The sequence below is a fragment of the Lytechinus variegatus genome, chromosome 14 (assembly GCF_018143015.1).
Source record: "Lytechinus variegatus isolate NC3 chromosome 14, Lvar_3.0, whole genome shotgun sequence".
NCBI lineage: Eukaryota > Metazoa > Echinodermata > Echinoidea > Temnopleuroida > Toxopneustidae > Lytechinus > Lytechinus variegatus.
This window is the reverse complement of record NC_054753.1, coordinates 10,412,809-10,437,907: the sequence shown is the minus strand read 5'-3', so window position 1 is coordinate 10,437,907 and position 25,099 is coordinate 10,412,809. Positions and strand designations below refer to the sequence as shown.

The window sequence follows — 25,099 nt, the reverse complement described above, 5'->3', positions numbered from 1 at the left end:
AGTCACTGGTCGCATATGGTTTGTGGAGGTAGACTATTATTGTCATTTTATTGATAATATTTTTGTAGAAAATGTTCAGGGTTGTGAAACTAGCGGGCATAAGATAGTCGAGACACGTTTTTTGTGAATTGTAACATTTTTTTGAGATTGACCCCTAATAACCATCTTTCCGTACGCTTTATGAAAGAGAGACATATAGAGATGATTTTTATAAATGAATAAATTACGATTTTGTAAAAAAAAAAACGTACTAAATACGCCTAAAACGTACTGGTTGGCAGGTCTGACCTAATCCTAGATGATGGGTTATATTGAAGGATATGTGAACATATTGGGGACAAATGGGTCAAGAAGTACCTTGATATAGTACTGTGAATTAATGACTTGGTCAATTAGAACATAACGCTGCAATGTCGACAATGTAGATGCATTTTTACAACTGATACATTTTGAAAAAATCTCGGCATGAACTATCGAGTACCTCACTTAATAAAAACATACTTTGAACAGTATATCATCTTATCAAATTAATTTCAAATTCGACTCTTTATAAAGGTGCGTGATTCGCTTACATATAAACTGGCAAGACCAATTTCAGTACAACTAAAGTAAGATATCAAGAAATAAAACAATTTTTGTCAGAAGCAGTATATAATCTCTTAGCCTTCATTAAAGGCACGTTGAGGCAATGAGCTCTCTTTAAAAGGTGAGCGAGATAGAGAGAGATTACTTAATAGTCTAGCTGCATACATAAATCAATATGTCCATGATGATGGTGATGACGACGAAGATGATAATAATATTCAGATAGCATCCCATGGAGGGGGATGAAGCTGTAGGCTACTTCTACAAACATAAATCCTGTCTTCGCAGTCGGGTGACAGTAAATATTAACACAGATAATAGTTACATCAAAGGTGATTGAGTTTCTCTTAGCTATGTTGGCCCATGGTGAGTGTGTAATAGTGGCCCTTTCTCGAAACCAACTCTTGGTGGCGCCCTTGCTCTACGATGTTTCCGTCCCTGATGACAGCGATTTGGTCCGAGTTCTGGATGGTGTTCAGACGCTGGGCTACGACGATCGAGGTTCGTCCTTCCATGGCATTGTCTAATGCTGTCTGGACGATCTGTAGAAAGCAATCAAAAAGAATTTATTATATTAATCTCAAATGAGAGTGCGGAAAGTTGGGGATGTGACTTAAAGAGCTTAGTATATGGACAGCCATAATGCCTGTAGCTTATATTTGCTACATCCATTGTATGGACAGCCGTAATGCCTGTAGCTTATATTTGTTACATCTATTGTATGGTGGATTAGTCTATGATTTTTAGGAAGTATCATAATCGGCTACAGGCTACAATTGATTACGTTTACATTAATTACGACCATCGTACGATTTCACCTCTTGGGCATTGTAGATGGCCAAAGGAAACAAGATATAGAGGACATATGAAGATCGTACGCTGTCTGCACATTGTACAATACCACTGTGATAATTGATTTACCATGAATGTACATTACCCTATAAAGTGTCTAAGGCTACAATCTTACAAATTGAAAATTTGTAGAACTCTGCACTTAACAAAATGACAGACCTTACAATGATCATAAATCCCTACAAAATTGTACACCACCGCGAGGAGATTGTATGATTTACAGGCACCCTAAGATGATCATAGACCAAATACAAATGGGGCATTAAGAACCATCCTTGGTTATCAAAATCATTTGTAAGATATGAAAAAAAATGAAGGAATTTCCAATCTGTACCTGTTCGCTTTCTGTGTCCAGTGCTGACGTGGCTTCATCGAAGAGAAGGATACGAGGATTCCTAGCAAGAGCTCTGGCTATAGCGACTCTCTGCTTCTGACCGCCAGACAGCTGAGCTCCTTTCTCTCCTACAAGTGTGTCATAACCCTGTAAGGGAAGCAAATTTAAAGTTGTTTCGTAAGTTCATAGTACATACAAACCAAAAGTTGTGGACTAACGATCTCTACTTGAAAATAAATTGATCACATTTGTACCAGAAATAATAGATTCAGGATTCAAAATTAACCACATTATATTAAAGCATAATTTGCCTGATATCTGGGATCCACCTCTTCACATACAGGTACAAAATGCTATGTGAGGCAATTTTTTAATCAATCACTATGTCCCAAGTCTGATATTTAATCCAAAATATGATTGTAAGTTTTGAAATCATAAAAGGAACAATTGGAAGTAAGATAAAATGATTTTTGTTTAAAATCAAAGCTAGCAATGGTACCATGATAAAGATTTTTATTTCTTGACGGCCTCTCTGAGGGGCATGGAAGACACATAACAATGGCAGAGATTGGCACAAGAAAAATACAAACTAAGGGGGGTAAAAGAAACAAACATATATACAATAGAAGAGCAATTATAATAACTGGCACAAATTGAGCCACCCAACCCCGGGGACAAAACTTAACTCTTGCCTTGGGTTATGTTGAAGGAAGAGTGGCAATCAATCACAACTTCATTTCCAACCAATCAAATGCTCACATTTGGGGACTAGTGATTGATTACTTGAGTAAAGTTTTAATAATTATTTCATTTCCGCAACAGGGGCCTGGAACAAACTTTCTAAATCAAATGTATAATTCTGACATTCCAGAACAACTATGGGTAGATGTTCACATACCAAAGGCAGAGAGACGATGAAATCGTGGATATTAGCCATCTTAGCCACTCTCTCCACTTCCTCCTGAGGAAGGTCCTCCTCCACACCATAGGCGATGTTATCCCTGATAGAACACGCAAACAGCACCGGCTCCTGGCTGACGATACTCATGTTAGACCGAAGCCAGCTGATGTTCAGGTCACGCAGGTCATTACCGTCAAGTTGCTGAGAAAGCAAAAGAAATGCAAAGATTTTTTTTTTGTTTTAAAGGTATATATTGAGGCAAAATTATTGTCTGGTAGCATAAAATATGCAAGTAATCTAATTCATTGATATCAAAGGGGATCAAATCCAAATGGAAGGAAAAAAAATAGAGATACAAATATGTAAAAGTTTGGCCAAATTCAGATTAAGAATAGGAAAGTCAAGTATTTTTAATAAGTTGAGAAAAATTAAAATCACTACAACAGGGATTTGAATAATCTTTCTCAAGTTTTTCTCAAAATGATATTCTCTTGTTGAGGATATGTGACAAAAGAATTAAGAAAGACTTAAATTTCTTGATGCATGCAGTTTACAACACATCACTGCATTGGTCAGATTATGCTTAGAGGATGAGCAAAATTATATATCAAACATTGAGATTATGGCCCGTATGCTGAAGCCAGGTTTAACTTCGACCACGGTCTAACTCTGCGCTAAAATTATGGGAACCAAAAATTTAAAAATTTGGTTTATATTGTATATTTCTTATGTTTACTTTTTCATTTTCTTTCATGAAGAAAAATAATTCAGTTATCATTCCCAGACAATTATGAACGAGTTAATACAGTAGATTTGTACTGTTACTCATTTGTGCCCCAATTTGCTATCAATACTTATACCAAGACTTAAAACCAGGGTTTAATTCAAACCCAAGTTCAGAATAAGGGCCCATGTGTTTAATATGTATCGTGTGAGCATTGGCATCAAAGCATGAGCCACACGTATTTCTTTGTGAAATACGACATGAAGAAAACTGCTACATTTGGCATGACTTTAAGTCTCATGTGACTCCATGTAAAACACCCCCCTTGATTCTCTACTTACGATGCATCCAAAGTTTGGATCGTAGAAGCGCTCCATGAGCGCTACCATGGTGCTCTTCCCGCAACCGCTCTCTCCGACCAGCGCCATGGTCTGGCCAGGTTTGATATTCAGGTTAAGATTGTCTAAGATGGTACTTCCTGGACGGTTTGGATACCTGAAGGTTATGTTATTGCACTTGATGTAGCCATCGATCTTATTCTGAAAAATCAAAGAAAAGGGTTGAAAATCATTAATATTAATCGCTTAGTAAGGAAACAATTGATATTGAATTCATTTGAAACATTTCAAAGTGGAACCTCTTCTTCATTTGTGTCTATCACTTGGTACAAATAGATGTTTGGTCATATTTTGGCATATTGCACAGGCCTTCCTTTTTGCAGCCATCGGGGGCCCGTAACACAAAGTTTAGTGATCATCGGAGAAGAATATCTTTACAATTGATTGCATTGACTACAATGTACAATCCAACATGAAAATCCAGCGTACGATCAGTCACTAATATTTGTGTCACAGGACCTAGGTCTCTTTGGCTATATTGTTAGGGCACTGGGGGAGATGTGATAAGACTTGTGACATTCCACATTCATCATTTATGCTATCATCATCCATGTTTCCCAACATTTTCATGTTGACATTGCATTTGCCCATATCTGAGCAAAGTCGGTCGAGAGATTTCCATGAAACTTCCAACAGTCAAGGACAAAATTTTCTTTAAAAAAATGTTGAATCTTGTTTTTCTTTCAATTTTATAACTTCATATTTGGACATTATGTAGATTCAGAGTTACAGGAAACTTTCTCTTCATGGTACAATACACAGAGCTTTCTCCTGTGACTTATCACAGCTAGTGAACTCGGCGATCAAATTTAAAGATTGCTTACTGGTTTAAGTCCCTCTGTTGAGTAGTTGTCAATGGGTGGTTTGAGAGCTATCAGGTTGATGAGCTTAGCTGCCGAGAGTTTAGCCTTGCTGAAGTCTGGCATGAACGCAGCTGCCTGACCTAATGCAATGCCTGCATAGGTGATTACAATGATAACCCTGGAGAGAAAAACAGAAGGAAAGAAAACACTTACTTAACTATATATTGGAGGCAGCAAGTTCTTCCAAAATGAAAAAGGCAACTCTTACCATCCCAATATCTCGAAAGACAGCACTTTTGAAATTCTCAGTTGATGGGTTAAAATATATGCATTTATCAAAAACTAGTCTTCGTTGTTTTAAACAATACAATCTAGTCTAACTTACTTGAAAATAGCATCATCATCATCATCATCATCATCATCATCATCATCATCATCATCATCATCATCATGATCATCATCATCATCATCATCATCGTCATCATCACCGTCATCATCATCATTCTCATCTTAATAATTATCTTAATCACCACCACCATTGGAAAGTAGTCTTTGCTGTTTTGTACAATACCATCTACGGTAGTCTAACTTACTTGAACATGGCATCTGAAGACATTTGACCAATAGCCACCAGATGTCCACCAAATCTAAAGGCCGCAGCAAAGAGGAAGAAAACAGATGCCTGGGAGCAACATACGGCAAAGGCAAAGAAGAACTTGTGCTTCTGGATTTTCCTGTGGTAAAAATAAATATGGTGGTATAGATTCAATGTAACAGGGTGGCAAACCAGTTTTTATCTTTATTGCTCTCATCATCATCATCATCATCATCATCATCATCAACACCATCATCATCTTCATTATCGCTTTACTACTTACTTGAGCGGTTCACGAAGCTTCTCACAGTAGAAATGGTATATCCTTTCTTCCAACATAAGGGATGATACTGTTGTGATATTTTCAATCGCTTCACTTGCAATCTGGGAGGAAATACAGAATGTGAATCTCAAGTAAAGTCTCGAGAAATCAGGAAGAACACAGATATTCATTGAAAACACAATTTTACAGGCCCAAAAATTTGCATAATGAAAAAAAAAACAGTGAAAATCAAAGCAAAATCCCCTCCCCCCATCAAAAAAAAATGGTGATTTAGTGGAAAATCTGTTGATCTGCATGTGACTTCAGTGTGTGTATACAAGGTTTTTCTGAGATTTTACCATCTACAACAGCTGGATCATACAGTATGTTTGTATTTATCACCAATGAAAACAGATACTCAAGTAATGGGTAATTTCAACGAGCAAACCTATTGTGCATATTGTTCCGGGGGAGGGGTGAACTATTGTGTCATCCCACGACTTGAATAGCATGATGTCATGAAGAACACAAAATTTGCATTTTAGAGAACAACAAGTGGAATGCCTCTGGCCGTCTCACCTGCATCACGCGATTCAATATAGCAGCAGTGCTCACTTTGAATACTACTCTAACTCGCACAAGATGTTCAGTGATACATGGTTACTCTTATTTCCCTTTTTTATGAACTAGACCAATAAACTTACAGAGATATGATGGTTATTCAACAAAAAACCCCAACATGGCCAAAGTTCATTGACCTTACATGACCTTTGACCTTGATCATGTGACCTGAAACTCGAACAGGATGTTCAGTGATACTTGATTACTCTTATGTACAAGTTTCATGAATCAGATCCATAAACTTTCAAAGTTATGATGGTAATTCAACAGATACACCCAATTCGGCCAAAGTTCATTGACCTTTGACGTTGGTCATGTGACCTGAAACGTGCACAGGATGTTCAGTGATACTTGATTACTCTAATGTCCAAGTTTAATGAACTAGACCAATAAACTTTCAAAGTTATGATGGTAATTCAACAGATACCCCCGATTCGGCCAAAGTTCATTGACCCTAAATGACCTTTGACCTTAATCATGAGACCTGAAACTTGCACAAAATTTTCAGTGATGCTTGATTACTATTATGTCCAAGTTTCATGAATCAGATCCATAAACTTTCAAAGTTATGATGGGAATTCAACAGATATCCCCAATTCGGCCAAAGTTCATTGACCCTAAATGACCTTTGACCTTGGTCATGTGATGTGAAACTCATGCAGGATGTTCAGTGATACTTGATTAATCTTATGTCCAAGTTTCATGAACTAGGTCCATATATTTTCTAAGTTATGATGACATTTCAAAAACTTAACCTCAGGTTAAGATTTCGATGTTGATTCCTCCAACATGGTCTAAGTTCATTGACCCTAAATGACCTTTGACCTTGGTCATGTGACATGAAATTCTAATAGGATGTTCAGTAATACTTGATTAACCTTATGGCCAAGTTTTATTAACTAGGTCCATATACTTTCTAAGTTATGACGTCATTTCAAAAACTTAACCTCAGGTTAAGATTTGATGTTGACGCCGCCGCCGCCGCCGCCACCGCCGCCGCCGCCGCCGTCGGAAAAGCGGCGCCTATAGTCTCACTTTGCTTCGCAGGTGAGACAAAAACTAGGGAATTTAGTAAATCATTGTGAATGAGGAAAATCATACATTCAATATTCTTACCTTAGAAGCTTCTTGGAGTAGATGGGAGTCTTGTTTCTGGGTGCCTGTCAACATTGCCATCTGAATGCGTCCCCATAGCGTCATGAGAGGAACGGCGCACATTGTGAACAGAGCCAGCTGCCATCCATACACGAAGGCGATGACGACGGCGATGAGGACTGTGACAAACTCGTGGATGAGGGTACTGATGCGGAGACCAGTAGCCTGTGAAGGTAAAGGAGTGTGGAATGGACGGGTGATTGTGATCATTAATAGAGAAATCCATCTTGATTATTTGTGTAATATGCTTCATATCTATCTAGAAAAGGTGATGTAGAAATGTTATTATTTCTATTATGTTATTTATTAACATTACCAGTATACAGTATTGTTAATATTATCTTTCTCATTATTATCATTATAATCATCATCAACTTCATCCATCTAGGATTTTATACCACTAAGGATAACATCAGAATGTTGTGCAAAACATTACATTTTTTAAAATAAAATCATATTTGTTTTCAACTAATTTGTGATAACTATTATTAACTGCATGTATGCATGTATCCACAAATAATTCAAACACAGATTTGAGTGATGTTATTGTTTCAGTGCTCTCTAATGGGTTGTGTCCTAAGACAGAAATAAAATATTTTAAAAAAATTAGTGACAGTATCAATTCAAGTTTCTTTGTTATATCATGGTAGCATTTCATATAAACCATCTCTTCAATGGTCTGGTCATAAAGCTTAGATCAATGTTTAAATATCAAGATTATTTATTGGAAAACATGTAAGTTAGTAACGTGCAAGGCTTTAAATCATGCTTTGTATGAAAACACTGGGACTATTTTTTTTTGTATGGTGTGTCAAATGGTAGTAAGAAAATATTTCGACTTACCCCTTGAACATTGGAAGCATCAGTAGCAAGAACGTTAGACAAAGAACCTGTGTTATGGTGTGGTTCATCAAACCAAGCAGCATCCTATATGTAGGCAAACATGAAAGACAATATATGGGACTTTATAAAAGGAAATTCAACATTCAATGTTTGTTAGCTTATTTGTTGGGTTATCCAAAATCCTGTGTCATTTCAAACATACATAATCACACTGATAAATGTTACAATATATCATTTTTCTCTGAATTAAAGGAAATGTATATTCATGAGAAGTTAAATACAAAAATGACCAAAATAGTATTCCTAAAGCAGTAAAAGATGACTCTGAACCTAAATTCATATATAAGATGAGCTTTGATAAAAGCCAACTTAAAGAAGTGGTAACAAGCAATAATTTTGTGAACAAGTCTTTAAAAACAGGATTGTTACCAAATCATGGCAGATTTTAGATCTGGTAATTTTGCTTGTCTAACGCCCTCACTAAACCCAACACAATGAACATCATGAAAGAATACTTACTTGTCTAAGGATCGCCCAGAATGGCTTCTTTCTGAGCCTCAGGGTTAGGAGTTCTCCAGAGATGCTGAACATCAGCATACTGATGAAGATACTGACGACCCTCACTAAACCCAACACAATGAACATCATGAAAGGATACTTACTTGTCTAAGGATCGCCCAGAATGCCTTCTTTCTGAGCCTCAGGGTTAGGAGTTCTCCAGAGATGCTGAACATCAGCATACTGATGAAGATAATGACAGTCCTCACTAAACCCAACATGATGAACATCATGAAAGGATACTTACTTGTCTAAGGATCGCCCAGAATGCCTTCTTTCTGAGCCTCAGGGTTAGGAGTTCTCCAGAGATGCTGAACATCAGCATACTGATGAAGATGCTGATGACCCTCACTAAACCCAACACAATGAACATCATGAAAGGATACTTACTTGTCTAAGGATCGCCCAGAATGCCTTCTTTCTGAGCCTCAGGGTTAGGAGTTCTCCAGAGATGCTGAACATCAGCATACTGATGAAGATACTGACGACCCTCACTAAACCCAACACAATGAACATCATGAAAGGATACTTACTTGTCTAAGGATCGCCCAGAATGCCTTCTTTCTGAGCCTCAGGGTTAGGAGTTCTCCAGAGATGCTGAACATCAGCATACTGATGAAGATACTGACAGCTCTCACCACACCCAACACAATGAACATCAAGGACCAGAAGGACGCTGCGGCTGGAATCTCCTTCGGGGGTAAACTGAATATCTGAAAGAACCAAATAACAATTATTATTAATATATTGTCCCGAAGGTTTCCGTGGCAAAGAAGAAGAATGTTGAGCAGAAGAAATAACCAGTTGTCTCATGATGTATCAAACATAATTGGTTATTTCTTCTACTCAATCCTTCACCATGATGAACCTCTTCCCACATCATCTCTAAGAAGAATGTTGTGGTTTCACAGTACACCAAGCATTCTTTCAGCTGCATATGCTGGTCCTGAAATGGACCAACCAAACTCAACATTTCAACAAGTGCGTTCTTGTTGTCTTCAGGAGAATGAATGACAATAATGTTATATAAGAGAATATCTATGGGGCTATGTTGGGTACCTTACTATGCTTGTCAAAATGTATGCTATTACTACAGCTACAGCTGAGCTGCCATTACAGATGCTCAAGTGTTTCAAGGAATATTTTCTTGAAAGCAAAGTCTGTGTTCTGTAAAACTCAAATTCTCATGATTTCTGTGAAAACAGCCTAGGTAGGTAGAGCTGCATCAAGGGAGACTCTAAGAGCTTTCTTTGTGGAGAGGTTCTTGAATATCTCTTTGCCATAATTATGGAAAGCCAAAAATGTCAAAAATCTTCCTTATATTATTTGTTTCTTATGTATACTGTACTCTATCCTAACTTGTGAATGGTGAAGCAAGCTATCTTATTCATCCTTCCGAAACAGTTAAAAGAGTGACTTGAGAGAAAAATGAGCCGATACACTGAAATTCCACTGTTGGAAATTATTCCACTATTGGCTATTCATATTTAAACCACAACCTCAAACCAGACTTCAGATTATGAGCCATAGACTTTTCAAATAAATGGTCCTTCTAAACAGGTGGACACTAAAGCAGGTTTGACTTACTCTGATGATCTCTGTTAGTAGAATAGCCAAGGTAGGTAGGGCTGCACCAAGAAACGCTGCAAAGATACAGCCGATGATGATGTAGTGGCATTCAGGAGCATTCAGTCTCAAGATGTCACGATAAGACAGCTCAGGCACGCTTGTTTTGGATTTCTGTAGAGCAAAGTCAATGATGCTGTCACTAAAAAATAATGAACCTTTTACAAAAGCCTGAGTAATATTTAGCAGTGACTGTTCGCATGATTTTTTGCAATGTACCCTTTGGATATCGTTGCAACTTTTGGTTTGTTCATTGTTCATTTTTTACAAAGGGTTGAACAAATAAAATGAAGTGTAAGCTTAAGTGAAATTCAGAAAGCGGCAAAACTGTAGATGCAACTGTTTGTGATACATGTACCTGATACAAGAAACTGACATATTTATTTATGTTTGATATAAAGCAGAATTCCCTAAAGTTACATTATTGAAATACATTCTAAAGAAAATTTAATGGAACTTTGCACCAATAACAAAGAAAAGTATCGCACTAAATCCATTATAAACACGCAACCTAGCAAATGCTAAGTGCCATGATAAGATTGTGAAAAGAGCGTATTTGTTTGCTACTTCAAGTTCAAGAAAGGGAGTGGTTTAACTTTCATGAAAAGGTAATGAATGATGAAGTTTGTTCTGTAGGGGGAAGTAGTTCCAGTGGAGCAGAGATGACATTCAGACAGTTTCAAAGAATCAATTTTTTTTTAGAATCAACAGGATTTAAACATGTCTGTTACACTCGGAACAAGTGCATTCTCTTTGCAACTGTTCAATGAAATTTGGTAAAATCCATTGGGTGTATAATAAAATGTTAATCAAAATGTGTGCACTATGGGCAAATTTAAAATAAACGTGATGAACTTAGGAAGAACAGTTTGAAAACTTTGAGTACTGAAAATTCTAACGTGAGGTGCTCTGAAACTTTCTCGAAGTCATGCCTGTAACACTGTAATTGCCTGTGGCTGTTCACGAAAGGATAAAACTTTGAGTACTGAACTGGATGATATTTTTTCGTGAGAAAAAGGGAAAATATTGGTTGGACGAAAAATATGAATGCGTACATTTAAAATCATTTAAAAACATCTTAGACATTTAAAGGGGAAGTTCACCCTGAAGAAAACTTTGTTGTAAAAATAGCAGAAAAAATAGTAAAAAATATTGGTGAAGGTTTGAGGAAAATCCGCTAAGTACACTTTCTGAAGGGCATATTCATACGTTCACAGTAGGGAAATCTACATGTATGCTACATATCTACTTCAACCATGATGCATTTTATGAAGAAAAGAACTGAAGATTGTTTGCTGATTAGATTAGTCACTTGACATTTTTCTTGGCAGTACAGAGAACAGTTTTGAGATCTCCTCAGCTGAATATAATCAACCTTTGCTCCACTCAAGAGTCAATATTTGTATAACTGATTACAATCAATACATCATCTTAGACATTTAAATCCCCTATGCAGTTATAGAACATGGAGATGTATGTATTACACAGGGATAGGGATGTAAAGATGTAATCAAGTCATTCAAGCTTAAGTTTGAGATGAAAAAGATCTACTAGGAGTCTTATTTCTCTTTATCATGACAAGCACAGCTGCTAGTAGGCAATACAACAGATTCCCATTTTTTATAAAATACATTATTCTTCACTTCAAGAACTGGTCAAAGCATTGTAATTTATATACAAAACAACCTTTCATAGGTACATAACAGAGAAAAAAAGAATCCCTTCAAACAGGTCCCACATCTGGGAAAAATTTACACAGGACCTTGTGCCAATTCCCTACCCAACTGCTCAAAAGAGCCCAGGAAATTGAAAAAAAAACCTTAGAAAATCCCAAATCACCAAAATGTTAACGCTTATCCAATGCAGCAGATTGAGGCAGTAGGTTGCGAAAAGTAGCCCTCAAAACTTGAAAAAGAAAATTATATTTTTTGCCAGTCCCTCATATAGGGTGACAGATGTACATATTGGATGGAATTGCCCCGATGACACAAGACCTGATAAAAATGAAGAGTTCATTTTTTAAAATTTTTGCCTTTCTTGGGCTCTGTAACACAAAGGTTTGCTATGAATAGGAAATATGAGAGAACGCTTCTGATTGGTTACTGGTCAGTATTTTGAGCCGAATGCATGTGTAACATTGATCTTGATTGGTCATTTTATAGAGTGATTGATCGCTAATCCTTGTGTTACACTCCCAGGAATTCAATAATTAATAGAATCAAGAAGCCAAGTTGATCGTACCTCCTTCTTTCGTTTCTTGTTCTTTTTCTTGCCTTTGATTGGGATTTTCTCTTCTTCTTCCATATGGAGTTTACCATTGCCGTTCAGCGATACAATGAGATCATCGTTAGCACTGCTGTACTTGACCGAGTCTGACGATGGGGATGATGGCACAGATTCGTTGATAGAGGATTGTCGACCAAGACTCATTGCATCGTCGTCTGAAATGACACATGGACACCAAGAAGATTAAAGCAACGAAAAAGGTTTCTCATTAGAATCTTTAATTCATAACTGATCAACATCAAAATATGCATATCACAATAGCTATAGAGTAGAAAACCACACAATAGGCAAAGGAGAGCGGAAAATGTTAGAAGATTAAAAACAAATAAAGTGTCTTGATTTCAATCAAGTAACTGAAATAAACATGGCCATGAACATCCAGTCTTCAGGATCGCACACAAGTTACTGAAATAAACATGGCGTAACATCCAGTCTTCAGTATCGTACACAACTAGCTCTCATTCATCAAGATGTCAGGTTGCGGAAAAGGAGGAAAGGGTCTCGGAAAGGATGGTGCCAAGCGTCATCACAAGGTTCTACGTGACAACATCCAAGGTATCACAAAGCCATGAAATTTCATGGCTTTATTCAGTAGCTGGTAACAAGAAAAATCAGTTTGCTTTGGAGTACATGAATAAGGCGCCCATAGTCCTCTCGGTCAAACTGATTCAAGCATGGTGTATATTTGGTCATACAGTAGCCCTTACTATGTGTGATCTACATCAAGAATTCAATGAGAATTGCCAAAAATGAATTAAAACTTACTAAATCCTCATTGGACAAAGCCCCCAGATAATTATGTTTTGTTGGTTTATTCTTCTGGACTTGGGGTTGTTCATGTATATCTGAATACTCAATGGCAGGTTGGTAAAGCCCCTTTCACAATTGCTTACAATTGCTTACAACCGTTGCGACTGTGTGCAACATACACTGTGATCAAATGATAGCAAACGATCGCAAGAGCGATTGTGAAAGCCCCTCATGAGGTGTATTTTAGAGAGAAAAGAAGGCAAGTTGTCGTACCACTAATGAGGTCATCTTGCTTTTTGAACATCTGTAGTGTGACAAGCTGACGGTAGATACTCTCTCTGTTCATAAGCTCCTTGTGGTTTCCGGATTCGGCTACGTGGCCTTCCTTGATGACAATGATGAGGTCTGCATTCTGAACCGTTGACAGACGATGGGCAATCACAAGGGTTGTTCTTCCCTCCTGGGCCTGAAACAAGAAGAAATAATAATAATGATAATCACAATAGTAATAGTTACATTTATATAGCGCTAATTACATTTGTTTCTAAGCGCTTTACATTGCAATTATGATTACCCCGGTCATCGGATCCTGGCATGCCCGCACACAACGTATGCACTATCTCCATAGCTGCCAACCTGAAAAAGAACATTTCAGTATTTTTAAAGCTGAAAATCAGTATTTTGATGATGACATCAGTATTTTCAATGAAATACCATCAGACAACACATAAAACGGAAACTTTAGAAATCAGTATTTTGCATGAAACATCAGTATTCTTATTTTTCAGTACTAAATACTGAAAATCCGTATTACTTGGCAGCTCTGTATCTCCAATCCCAGGGAAGCATTCCAACAAGAGTTCCAAGACTCAATTGCTGTCATCATGATGATGATAACACTAATGATAATAGTACATACTGATTTGTATTCGATAATTAGATAACTTATGTATATTGCATTATGCTACACCTTCTTCATGTTGGAATTTCAATTCGTCATTTCTCTTTGTATATAGATGTATATCTTTATAATAATTGGAAATCTAAGTATTGATGTATTACTGATTTATACGACATAGAGTTATGAATGTTTTTGTTTATGTTATCATTGTATATATTTTATAACAAAATATTCATGCCATATGAATGAAGTTTGTTAATAAATTCAATTCAATTCATACTAATTTCTTATTTATTGAATGATTAAAGAGGGAACAGTCTTTAGGGTTACCATAATAAATCTTCATGTTAAGACCATTACCTTAGAAATATCATTCTCCCTGTAATCTCTTGGAAGGGCAGGGCAGTTTTTTAAAACCCAAGAACCACCGTCAGTAACAAGGGAAATTAGAGGGCAGTACGACAGGTGAGGTCGGCACCAAAGGCAAGTTGCCCTTGTCGCCTTGGGCTATACTATAGAGATGGGTAGAATGTGATAATAATTTTTTTTTTACCTTGTCAAGAGCCTCCTGGACGAGCTTTTCACTCTCACTGTCCAGGGCTGAGGTAGCTTCATCAAGGAGAAGAATCCTTGGGTTTCTGACCAGAGCTCTGGCGATGGCTACTCTCTGCTTCTGACCACCAGAGAGCTGGGCTCCACGTTCTCCAACAACAGTGTCATAGCCCTATAGGGAATGGACAGGATTAACAAGTTATCATCATCATCATCCATGTCAGAATCACTTTCATCATTGTAACCACCACAACTATCATTTTTAGCATCATTGTTGTCAACATCATCATCGTCATCATCATCCATCATAACGCCACCACCACAACCACATCATCATCACCACCACCACCATTATCACCATCAAAACAACCATCCTCCTCCTCCTCCTCCTCATCATCATTATCATCATCATCATCATTATCATCATCATCATCACCAACATTATTATCATCACCATCACCACCTATCAAATGCCACCACCATTTTCATCTTCATCACAGCCACAACATATGCATACCTTAGGTAGCGACGAGATAAACTGATGAGCGTTTGCTTTCTTGGCTGCTTCCACTATCTCTGCATCACTGACTCCTTCATGACCATACTCGATGTTCTGCTTTATACTACAGTTGAAGAGAGTGGGCTCCTGACTGACCACACCGATGTTCTCTCTTAGCCAGGTCACATTCAGGTCACGGATGTCATTGCCGTCTATACAGATCTGTACGGAGAACAAAGGTTGATTAGATTTTATGCTGTTTATGTTCAAGTGTCACTAAGTTTCAGGTTGTTGAGATCTAAAGGGGGACCTGTGAGCCCCCCCCCCATCACCATCATCATCATCACATTCATCATCACCATCATCATCATCATCATCATCACCATCATCACCATCATCACCATCACCATCATCATCATCATCATCACATTCATCATCACCATCATCATCACCATCATCACCATCATCATCACCATCATCATCATCATCACCATCATCACCATCATCATCATCATCATCATCATCGTCATCACCACCATCATCATCATCACCATCACATTCAACATCACCACCATCATCACCATCATCATCACCATCATCACCATCATCATCATCATCATCATCATCATCACCACCACCATCATCATCATCACCATAGCCAAGCCTAGTTTGTGTTAAAATGACGGCTGACAGAAGGTATGATAGATGCACTTATATATTACATGCGAAAATAAAAATTACAGAGATGATTATAACAGAAAATCATAAACAAATTACACACAAACTTTCCATCAATTGATAAATCAAAACACGTCCAATACCTCGCCCGATGTGTGGCTGTAGAAGCGCAGCAGCAGCTTGACTATAGTCGACTTCCCGCAGCCACTGGACCCGACTAAGGCCACCCTCTGACCACTGTTGACCTTCATGGAAAGGTCACGGAGAACAGGTACATCTTGCCTGATTGGATAGCTGAACCTCACATGACGAAACTCGATGTGACCTTCAACAGACTTGGGCTTCACCCCCTTGTCTTTCCTCTTGTCTATTTCTGGTTCCTGTGGGCGACATTGAAATGTAAAATATTTTTAATGAAAGAAAAGACTCATTGAATTAATTGCTACCTGGTCTACATCTGCTTTATCTATTTTCTTTTTGGTTCTATCCAACACCTTCTTCATCTCTAACCAGTTAGGATTAGGGTCAACCGTTATTGAACGTAACAGTAATACCAGAATTGAAAACTCCAATACCGAAAAAGCTATAAAATCAATAATATATGTGCTAAATTTCTACCTGGTCGAAAAGATGAACACACCGTCTTTTTTTACTTTTAAAAATATTTTTATTGATGAATAATCACATGTAATAGTTACATAAAATGTAAACAATGTCATACAAAGCATGAAATATTTTCTTCAACAATACTGTTTTCAAAAATACACAAATTTTTACTCTTACAACGCTTCTCTATTTCTAAACGATTACAAATCAACCTTTTGAATAAACAATGTATTCCAAACTCATGAAATCTACACCTCCGACTTCTGTTCGAATAAGAATTGAATAAACAGCATACCTTGCATACATAATCAGAAGATTCAAAATTCTATACTTTTTTTAACTCATATCCTTTTATCAGAGTAGCAACATTAAAATAAAAATTAATGCCTACAACCCAATGCTACTAAATATTTTTTACAAGTTTAAATAAATGTATGCTGTCTTGTATTTCATACTCACACTGTCGATTACATCATAGATGGCGACGGCCGATCCTCTAGCCGATGCTATTGCATGGATCGATGGCGTTAAGTTGCCTATCGAGGCTGATCCAGACCAGATACAAAAGAATACTGTAACAACGTCACCGCCGGTGATCCGACCTTCACTCACCATCTTTGGCCCGTACCTGTTGAAAAAAGCAATATTCTTAATGTCACAAATTTGATGGAAGTTATTTCACATGTATAAACAGCCCTTATGCTGACTGGAAGCAGTCTATGTAGGTATTTCATGAGTTAGATGTCAACGGACGAAGTTCCGTACTTTTGACATTAATAGGATTATTGGCTTAAAACTGATTACAAACCATAGTCTGATATTGTCTGACTTCCATGACTTCAAGAGATCATTCAATATTCCATTCTTGTCTTGGTTACTCTTTATTACAATAGTTCATGTTCACAAATCAACTGTCTCTCTAACACTTCATTGCACAGCATGAATAACTAAGTGCAGAGCTCATGTATATCTGGTGTAAAAATATGAAGGCCTTTTCTTCTTTTTTTCAAACACTGCCAAAGCAGAAAGCTCTACATTAATCTATTTCTTTTGATATTTTTCAAAATTTTCTTATTAATTTGCCATTCAGGAACCACAGCTTCAACTGTCACCTTCTGTACAAATGAATACACCCAAAAGCAGGAGCAAGAATCAGAGATGCCAAGTTCAAAGACCAGCTATGCGTGAGATTTTCTGTGAATCTGAGTGAGATCACAGACATTGTGTACAATGTATATGGGGATAGGCTGTGATAGTTGCGTGAGACAGATTTGAGGAGATGAACAAGAGTCCAAAATGCTTGAGTATCACGCGTAATGCGTGAGACTTGGTAACTCTGAAGAATTTTGAAAATTATGATCAAACTCACCATAATGACAGAGCGTAAGTACAGGAATAGAAGAGGTAGCTCATCCCGATGCCTAATCCACTTGTTATACCCTTCTTGATTCCCGCTGCCTTAGCTGTCAACAGCTCTTTCTCGTATCTACATGCACAACAAAGATTAAACTAGATTTTAATTTGTCATGCAGACGAATTCGGTGGTCTGTCCTTATTCTCGCCATCATGATCACTATTACCATGTTCATGCAGATCAATATGATCTTCATGACAACGGAATGTTCATTATGGATGGAATACTTGTGAAAGATGGGAGATGATAAAGCACTGTAAAAGGGTCTCTTTGACATATGAAAATACATGTGATATGAAAAAAGTAGTTATAATCTGTTTTATCTTGCTAAATTTTAACTTTCATACCTTTTAATTATCATAAAGGATCATGTACGAGGTGGTAAAAAGAAAAAAAAAGGAAAAAAAATCATCTTGTTTATCCGAGGACTCGAACCTGCGCCCCCGAGATAAAGATGTAAGCAATTCTAAAAAACAAAAAATCCTTTTGTATACCCAGTTGTTGTGTATCCGGACAGGTCATGTGTCCGAACCATCGATTTTAGAAAGTCATTTGGAAAAATTTACAAGCAAATTTTCATCAATGTTCAGTACAAAATGTTAGGAAATATTATAGAGAGCAAAATAGAAGATGATTGAAACTAATGAATTTATATTTTGAGTGTAATCCAAAGACGAAAAAGAAGACTTCAAAAATATAAAGTGTCTGGACACCCAGCCCCCCATCCTACATCAGAACTGATTTTTCTACATTCTTATTTCGTGAACTACAAGGTATGACAATCTGAAAGCTTCATAACTTCATACGAACTGAAAAAAAAGCAGAGACAGGTCATTCTGGGAAGGTCTTGGGCATGCATGCACCAAGCATGATGCCCAACACTAAAACACAATGGTTTGAAAGCTTGTAGATGAATCGCTTATAATAGAACAAGAAAATTAAAAAATGATCTTGACTTGTAACAGAAGAGAACTGCTGCTAGTCTAATGCTATGAGCATCCCTCGACATCAGTGCATGTTAACTCACTAATAGTCCACAAAATCAATTAATACAATTGGGTTATATTTATGTAAAGGTTCTTAAAGGACAAGTCCACCCCAACAAAAACTTGATTTGAATAAAAGAAAAATTCAAAAAGCATAACACTGAAAATTTCATCAAAATCAGATGTAAAATAAGTTATGGCATTTTAAAGTTTCGCTTCATTTCACAAAACAGTTATATGCACATCTCGGTTGGTATGCAAATGAGGAACTGATGACATCACTCACTCACTCACTCACTCACTATTTCTTTTGTATTTTATTATATGAAATATTTTTATACTTTCATCATTGTCATGTGAAATGAAGTTTCATTCCTCCCTGAATACGTGGAATTCCATTATTTGAACATTTTGTGCTTCAGGCAAGGAGGTCCTAATCGTCAAATTCGTAAAAATGAAAATATTGTATAATTTAAACAATAGAAAACAAAAGAAATAGTGAGTGAATGACATCATCGACTCTCTCATTTGGATGTAACTGGCTCGTTCATATAACTATTTTGTTGAAAATAAGTGAAAGTTTGAAATGTCATAACTTTCTTATTTTACATCCGATTTTGATGAAATTCTCAGCATTGTGCTTGTCTGATTTTTCTCTATTGATTCAAATCAAAATTTTTATGCGGTGGACTTGACCTTTAAAGAAACATATGGTAGGAAAGGTGACCTATTCTTACCTTTCTAGCTCCTTCTTCTGGCCCCCGAATGCCGTCACTGTACGTATACATGAGAGCACCTCCTCTGCTACACCACCGGCTTGTGAGTATGCTTTCATTTCTTGTTTGGTCATTACTGATATCACCTGTCAGGGTCAAAGAACAGTATTACCTTACAGGTTAAACAGATATATATTGTGTATGTCAGGTGACCAACACAGGAATACTTAAAGATATGTACTCAAACTCTTGGAACTAAAATCACCACTCAAGCTGAAAGAACATTCTCACCTATACTAGTTTAAACAGATGAGTATTGTGCATCTAAAAAGCGCAATCTTACAGATATTTTCAGAGTCTGAAAGATTTTCAAGACTACACATGTACATTGTAGAATTTCCTTGGCTCAACAGCCAATCAAAATCAAGGTTTCCATGGTAGTGTTGTTACCATCACAGTGAAGTTACCATTAAAATGTTTATGAAAAAGGTCCCTGCTTTTGAACAAATTCTCCAACCTTCATGTAAAAATATCAAGAATAAAGGGAAGCTGAGTATTATGAGAAAGTGAGGAAATCATTGTGAGTTTTTCCAAGTTTTTTATTATAAAGATATTTGAATTTCAACACAAAGACATGGTAAATCTCAAATGTTATGTTTTCCATACAGAAGACTCTAAAATGAAATTCAATGTGCATATGTACAAGTAGGTGTCAAGCTTCTCGTTTCAAGACACCTCCATACATACACTGCACTACATAAAATCCGCAGTGCAAATATTAAGACCAATAGTTCACCAACAATGAGTCATCACATAGGTAAACAGAGGGCAAAGTGTCTTCCTTTGTCATTCCAATTTCCAAGTCAGATAAAGTTTATCATTTACAACAATACTGATAGTTTTACTGAGGAGCATGAATTTTGAAGCTCTCACTTTTGGGGGATTGAAAAAGTTGTCTAGTGCCTTTGTATTCAAATATAAAAATGAGTGAAACCTTTGGGCTGATAATTTTTGTGCAGTCCCATGCATGCTTACCTGTGTTCAGTCCAGGTGATCTTCAGAAGAATTGAGTCAATTCTTCATCACTTCGCTATATCAATGCTATTCTGCAAATACTCTAACGGACAGGCATTTTTTCACTGATTTTCCTGATCTTTAATAGCTTATTACTCTGTAATTGTACATTTTCCTGAAAAATCGTCAGACAGATTTTCCATAATTCTGTTCAACTTTCATTTTCTATTGTTACTAGAACCAGACTTCATCTTCAAGATCCTGAATGTAAAAAATTAAATTACTTACGTGCGCCATAAATCCACTGGATATAACCAAGACGGGAAGGACGGCCATGATAACTAATGTAAGCTCCCAACTAGTAGTAAAGGCGAGTATGAAACCTGTTGTGAAAAAAATATGAAATAAATTCATTGGAAATATGAAATATAATGTGTGACATAGTGTGCAGCTGGTAGGGGAGACCGGGGTTAGTTGGAACGCGGGGTAAGTTGAAACATTGTAATTTTCTTTAAAGCCTGTAAAATAAATTTATGCAATACTGCCCTCAATTTGCTATTAATAATACAGCAGTGTTGAATTATTATTGCAATAAATTGAGAGCAGTATTGCATAAATTTATTTTACAGGCGTTAAAGAAAAAATTACAATGTTTCAACGTACCCCAGGTTCCAACTAACCCCTATCTCCCCCTACCTCTGATTTTGTAATGAAATGGCATTATACATATGGTTTTCATCGTCATTGATTAATGTACATGTACAAATGAAGTTATTTCAGGTATTCATGTTACATACATGCGCATGCAATCATGGCAAAATCATAAAAGTGCATGTACAGTCATGTAAGAGCTTTTTCCTGTATTATCAGTCATTCTTTTTGCCCAACAAATTTTAAGATCATAGCTTTTCTAGATTAACCAAGCTACAATCATGAGGTGTGAAACAATAGAATACATTTTGATATTTACACGTACATGTATAGCTACACACAAGTATTGGTCTTGTGATTATTACAAAATTATGGAGTGTACTTAATTTGTTATCACAGATTTTAATACCCCATTGTATCCTGTAACTGGGTTTCCTCCGACCATAGCCTCGGGAACTACAGAATACAGTAATGTATGGGTTAATACACATTGATATACAACTCTGGATCAATATGATGGAGGGATTTATGCTGGTATACTTGAGTTTGGCTTTATCGAAAGGACGCATTATCATTATATCAAATGTACAACACAACTCCCACAGGTCTAGGTTGCATGTGTCAAACGACCTCGTTGCACCATTGCAATGAAGTCCTGACTTTGTTTTCTAGACCTATATACTCGTATGTAGATTTGATGATTATACACAAGGTGATTTGCATGGTTTCAATGATTAAAATGACAATAATAATATTGTGAGTGCATATAAAATCTGAAGACACTCATGTTGGTAGCTCAGTAAAAGTTATCTGGCATGTACATGTACTTGCCAACATTTAAAATAAAATCTTACTGAAACAAAAGAAAAATCTTACTTTCTGTAAATCAAACTTTGAATAAAGTATACTGCACATCATTTAGAAGTCTTACATTTGCTTTACAGATGTTATTTCCCTATTTTGAATGAAAAAAAATCTTACTAAATCTGATAAATCTTACTGGCTGGACGGTATGCTATATCTTGTATCTACAAATATAAACAAATCTTCAAATTAACCCCAAATCCTTAAAAATTACAATTTTTTGTAATTTGTAATTTTTTCGTATCTACAAATATAAACAAATCTTCAAATTAACCCAAAATCCTTCAAAATTACGATTTGCACTACTCATAAAAAATTAATGGCTTCCTCCTACGATGTGAAGATCGTTGTTAGATTTTTCTGGCAAATTTCACTCTGTAGTACCTTTGTTGACTTACAAAAGAATGACTGTTCTTTTGTATAAACAATTATTCGCCAAGTATGAGAAAAGTAACAAATAAAATAGGTCAAAAACATAAAGTAATTCAAACATGTACAACAAATGCATACACCTGTGCCAAATAGAATACCTGTACATGAATACCTATCGTTATGACTGTGGAAGTCATTTACAAAGAATTTCATTCCTTTGCCAAAACAAAAACTCCTGTTTCTGATGACGAAATTGGATTTTGGACTTTGAGAGGCACAAGTTTAAGGCATTCTCTGATTTCAATTCATGCTTTATAAAATTCACTATAATTGGAGGAAATGCATGAAATGATTTCTTTCCGAACAATTTGCCAAAACCAAACACCCTCGGTACCTCACAAAAAATTGGACTTTGAACCCGAAGAGGAGGCAGTTTGCTTCACTACCATTTTCCCCACTCTCTTTCTATTAACAATGTATCCCAAAGCCCAAACCATTTTTAAAGGCATTCTCCATCCTGAGAAAATTGCAAGAAAAATCCACAATAATTTGAAAACATTTACACTTTGCTGTAACTCCCGTTTCTCGTAACAGCCATATCAATTTTCTTGTAAGAGTGAAAAATATTTACTCAAAATAGTTTAAAAGACTGTGCTACATGTAAATGTCTCTCTCAAAGTCCACAGCAATTATTTCTGAATAGAAGAAAGTTAGGCATATATGTTACCACAGCAAAACATATCTTCTGTAACAATGCATTTTTCTGACAGCCATGTTGCATTTCTTTCCAATCAAAACACAGGTACATGTACATGTATATTCTCAAAATATCCATTCATCAAATTTCTGATGAATTTCATTAAATCATTTGCTGGTTTAAACTTTTTCAAAAAAAAAAGAGAAGATTTTAATCACAAAAAGAAGTTACCTGCAATGATTTGTCCTAAGAATTGAAGAAATATTCCTACGTTCTCCCCGTATCCTGATTTCACTTTCTCTATATCACTGTATGGGGAAAGAATATAAAAGATAAGGCCTTTTAGTCATTTCTTAATTCATTCTTCACATGTTCTACTGTACTTCTTCATTCCTAATATTTTGATTAATTTTTGTAATTCAGTATATCTTTATACATGTAAATATACACAAGACTTGGAATGCACTGTAAATGTTTGCCAGGCAAAAAAACAAACAAACAAACATCCAACTTTAATACAGAACGCACATTTCCAATCTGTTACAAAGTTGCCATATGTTTTAGTTCCATTTCCTTTTACAATTGAATAATTGGATTATCATGATGATAGCTTTTCATTGCTTATTATGAATGTCTTGAAATATTATGAAGTCAAACAGATGGCAATCACATTTTTAATTGTACATTGTTTAAGTTATTTTCAATAATTAAATTAATAATTTTTTTAGCCTTGTATTACTGAATGGGGGAATCTTGTGAAGAAGGCGAGTTTGAAACCACCTTTTGATACTGTGGCTGGAAAGAGGGGTGAAATGAGGTTAGTTGGCTACATGTATGGCTATATATTATTTACAATAGTTTACTTAAATCATGAAGCCATTTTATTTTCAAATGAATGCATGTTTATACTGACTCATGGCTGTGTTCAATGAAAAATATCAATGACATGCCAAGACTACACAGTGTAAAATTGGATTCGGAATTTGATCTACGTTCAATCAACAGGTGATGATAATGGTAGATGCATACATGTATGATGAAATCAAAAGGACTGTTCCATGAATAAACAAACAGAAGGATTCAGTGCAAACATATGCCTTTAAAAAGTTGCATATCTATCAATATATCAACCCAATACCAGATAAAAAAACCCATCGGATTTCATGCACATCAGGAAATCAAATCTTGCAAGAGAAAATTTTGTACTCCCACCAACGCTTTGGTCCAATGATCCATTTATGGTATTGTGCTTCAATTCTTTGCATACATCATACACTGCAGATAGGGCTTTGAAAGAAATTTTAACAGATAACTTTACAACCTATCCTGGTATGGAAATACATTTATATCAATTGTACTGTGTTCAATTGAGCAACTGTGATGCTTATTGTGTGAAAGATATCCTTCGTGTCTTGTTTATAAATACATGTATGACTCTGGTATACAGGGGGTGTGTTTTAGAGTCCTTGTAAAAGTTAAAGAGAAATTCCAGTAGTTGCAGTAAACACTGATTTCATGAGAAAGTCTGTAAAACAAGGCTTAATTGTCAGTATATCATCGAGGATCTAGATCTGGTACAGTTACATTAACTGAACGTTGTGAAATCTTGAAATCTACGCTGAAAAATGTTCACACCGAAGATCCCCAACACAGATAAGCGCACGTGGGACAATGTATAATTATTGCTTAGAGCGTCGGGCCCGACGCTCTACCCGAATCCTGTGCTTATTTGCTGATTTCTCAGCAATTACACAATTTCTTCCAGAATCCTTTGGCACATGCGTTTTATTTATACAAACAGATACTTCGGTGGTCATTTCATTGGATTCTGTACGAACTCATTTTGATATCGTTAT

At 36.3% G+C, this 25,099-nt stretch overlaps 1 protein-coding gene across 1 annotated transcript in view; it reads right to left on the bottom strand.

The window, feature by feature from the left end:
- Positions 1 to 630: 630 nt before the first annotated feature.
- Positions 631 to 25,099, bottom strand: part of LOC121427218 (ATP-dependent translocase ABCB1-like) — a 34,167-nt gene continuing 9,698 nt past the window's right edge. Inside the window, exons 5-25 of the mRNA XM_041623502.1 lie at positions 23,475 to 23,551; positions 20,948 to 21,042; positions 19,667 to 19,791; positions 17,899 to 18,015; positions 16,989 to 17,157; positions 16,067 to 16,303; positions 15,264 to 15,467; positions 14,748 to 14,918; positions 13,567 to 13,759; positions 12,499 to 12,698; positions 10,219 to 10,371; positions 9,165 to 9,344; positions 8,074 to 8,157; positions 7,192 to 7,395; positions 5,476 to 5,576; positions 5,191 to 5,331; positions 4,619 to 4,775; positions 3,738 to 3,935; positions 2,670 to 2,873; positions 1,772 to 1,918; positions 631 to 1,127 (exon numbers count right to left, since the gene is read on the bottom strand). Coding sequence (XP_041479436.1) covers positions 933 to 1,127; positions 1,772 to 1,918; positions 2,670 to 2,873; positions 3,738 to 3,935; positions 4,619 to 4,775; positions 5,191 to 5,331; positions 5,476 to 5,576; positions 7,192 to 7,395; positions 8,074 to 8,157; positions 9,165 to 9,344; positions 10,219 to 10,371; positions 12,499 to 12,698; positions 13,567 to 13,759; positions 14,748 to 14,918; positions 15,264 to 15,467; positions 16,067 to 16,303; positions 16,989 to 17,157; positions 17,899 to 18,015; positions 19,667 to 19,791; positions 20,948 to 21,042; positions 23,475 to 23,551 — 3,352 coding nt within the window. The 3' untranslated portion in view covers positions 631 to 932. The remainder of the gene's footprint in view (positions 1,128 to 1,771; positions 1,919 to 2,669; positions 2,874 to 3,737; positions 3,936 to 4,618; positions 4,776 to 5,190; positions 5,332 to 5,475; positions 5,577 to 7,191; positions 7,396 to 8,073; positions 8,158 to 9,164; positions 9,345 to 10,218; positions 10,372 to 12,498; positions 12,699 to 13,566; positions 13,760 to 14,747; positions 14,919 to 15,263; positions 15,468 to 16,066; positions 16,304 to 16,988; positions 17,158 to 17,898; positions 18,016 to 19,666; positions 19,792 to 20,947; positions 21,043 to 23,474; positions 23,552 to 25,099) is intronic.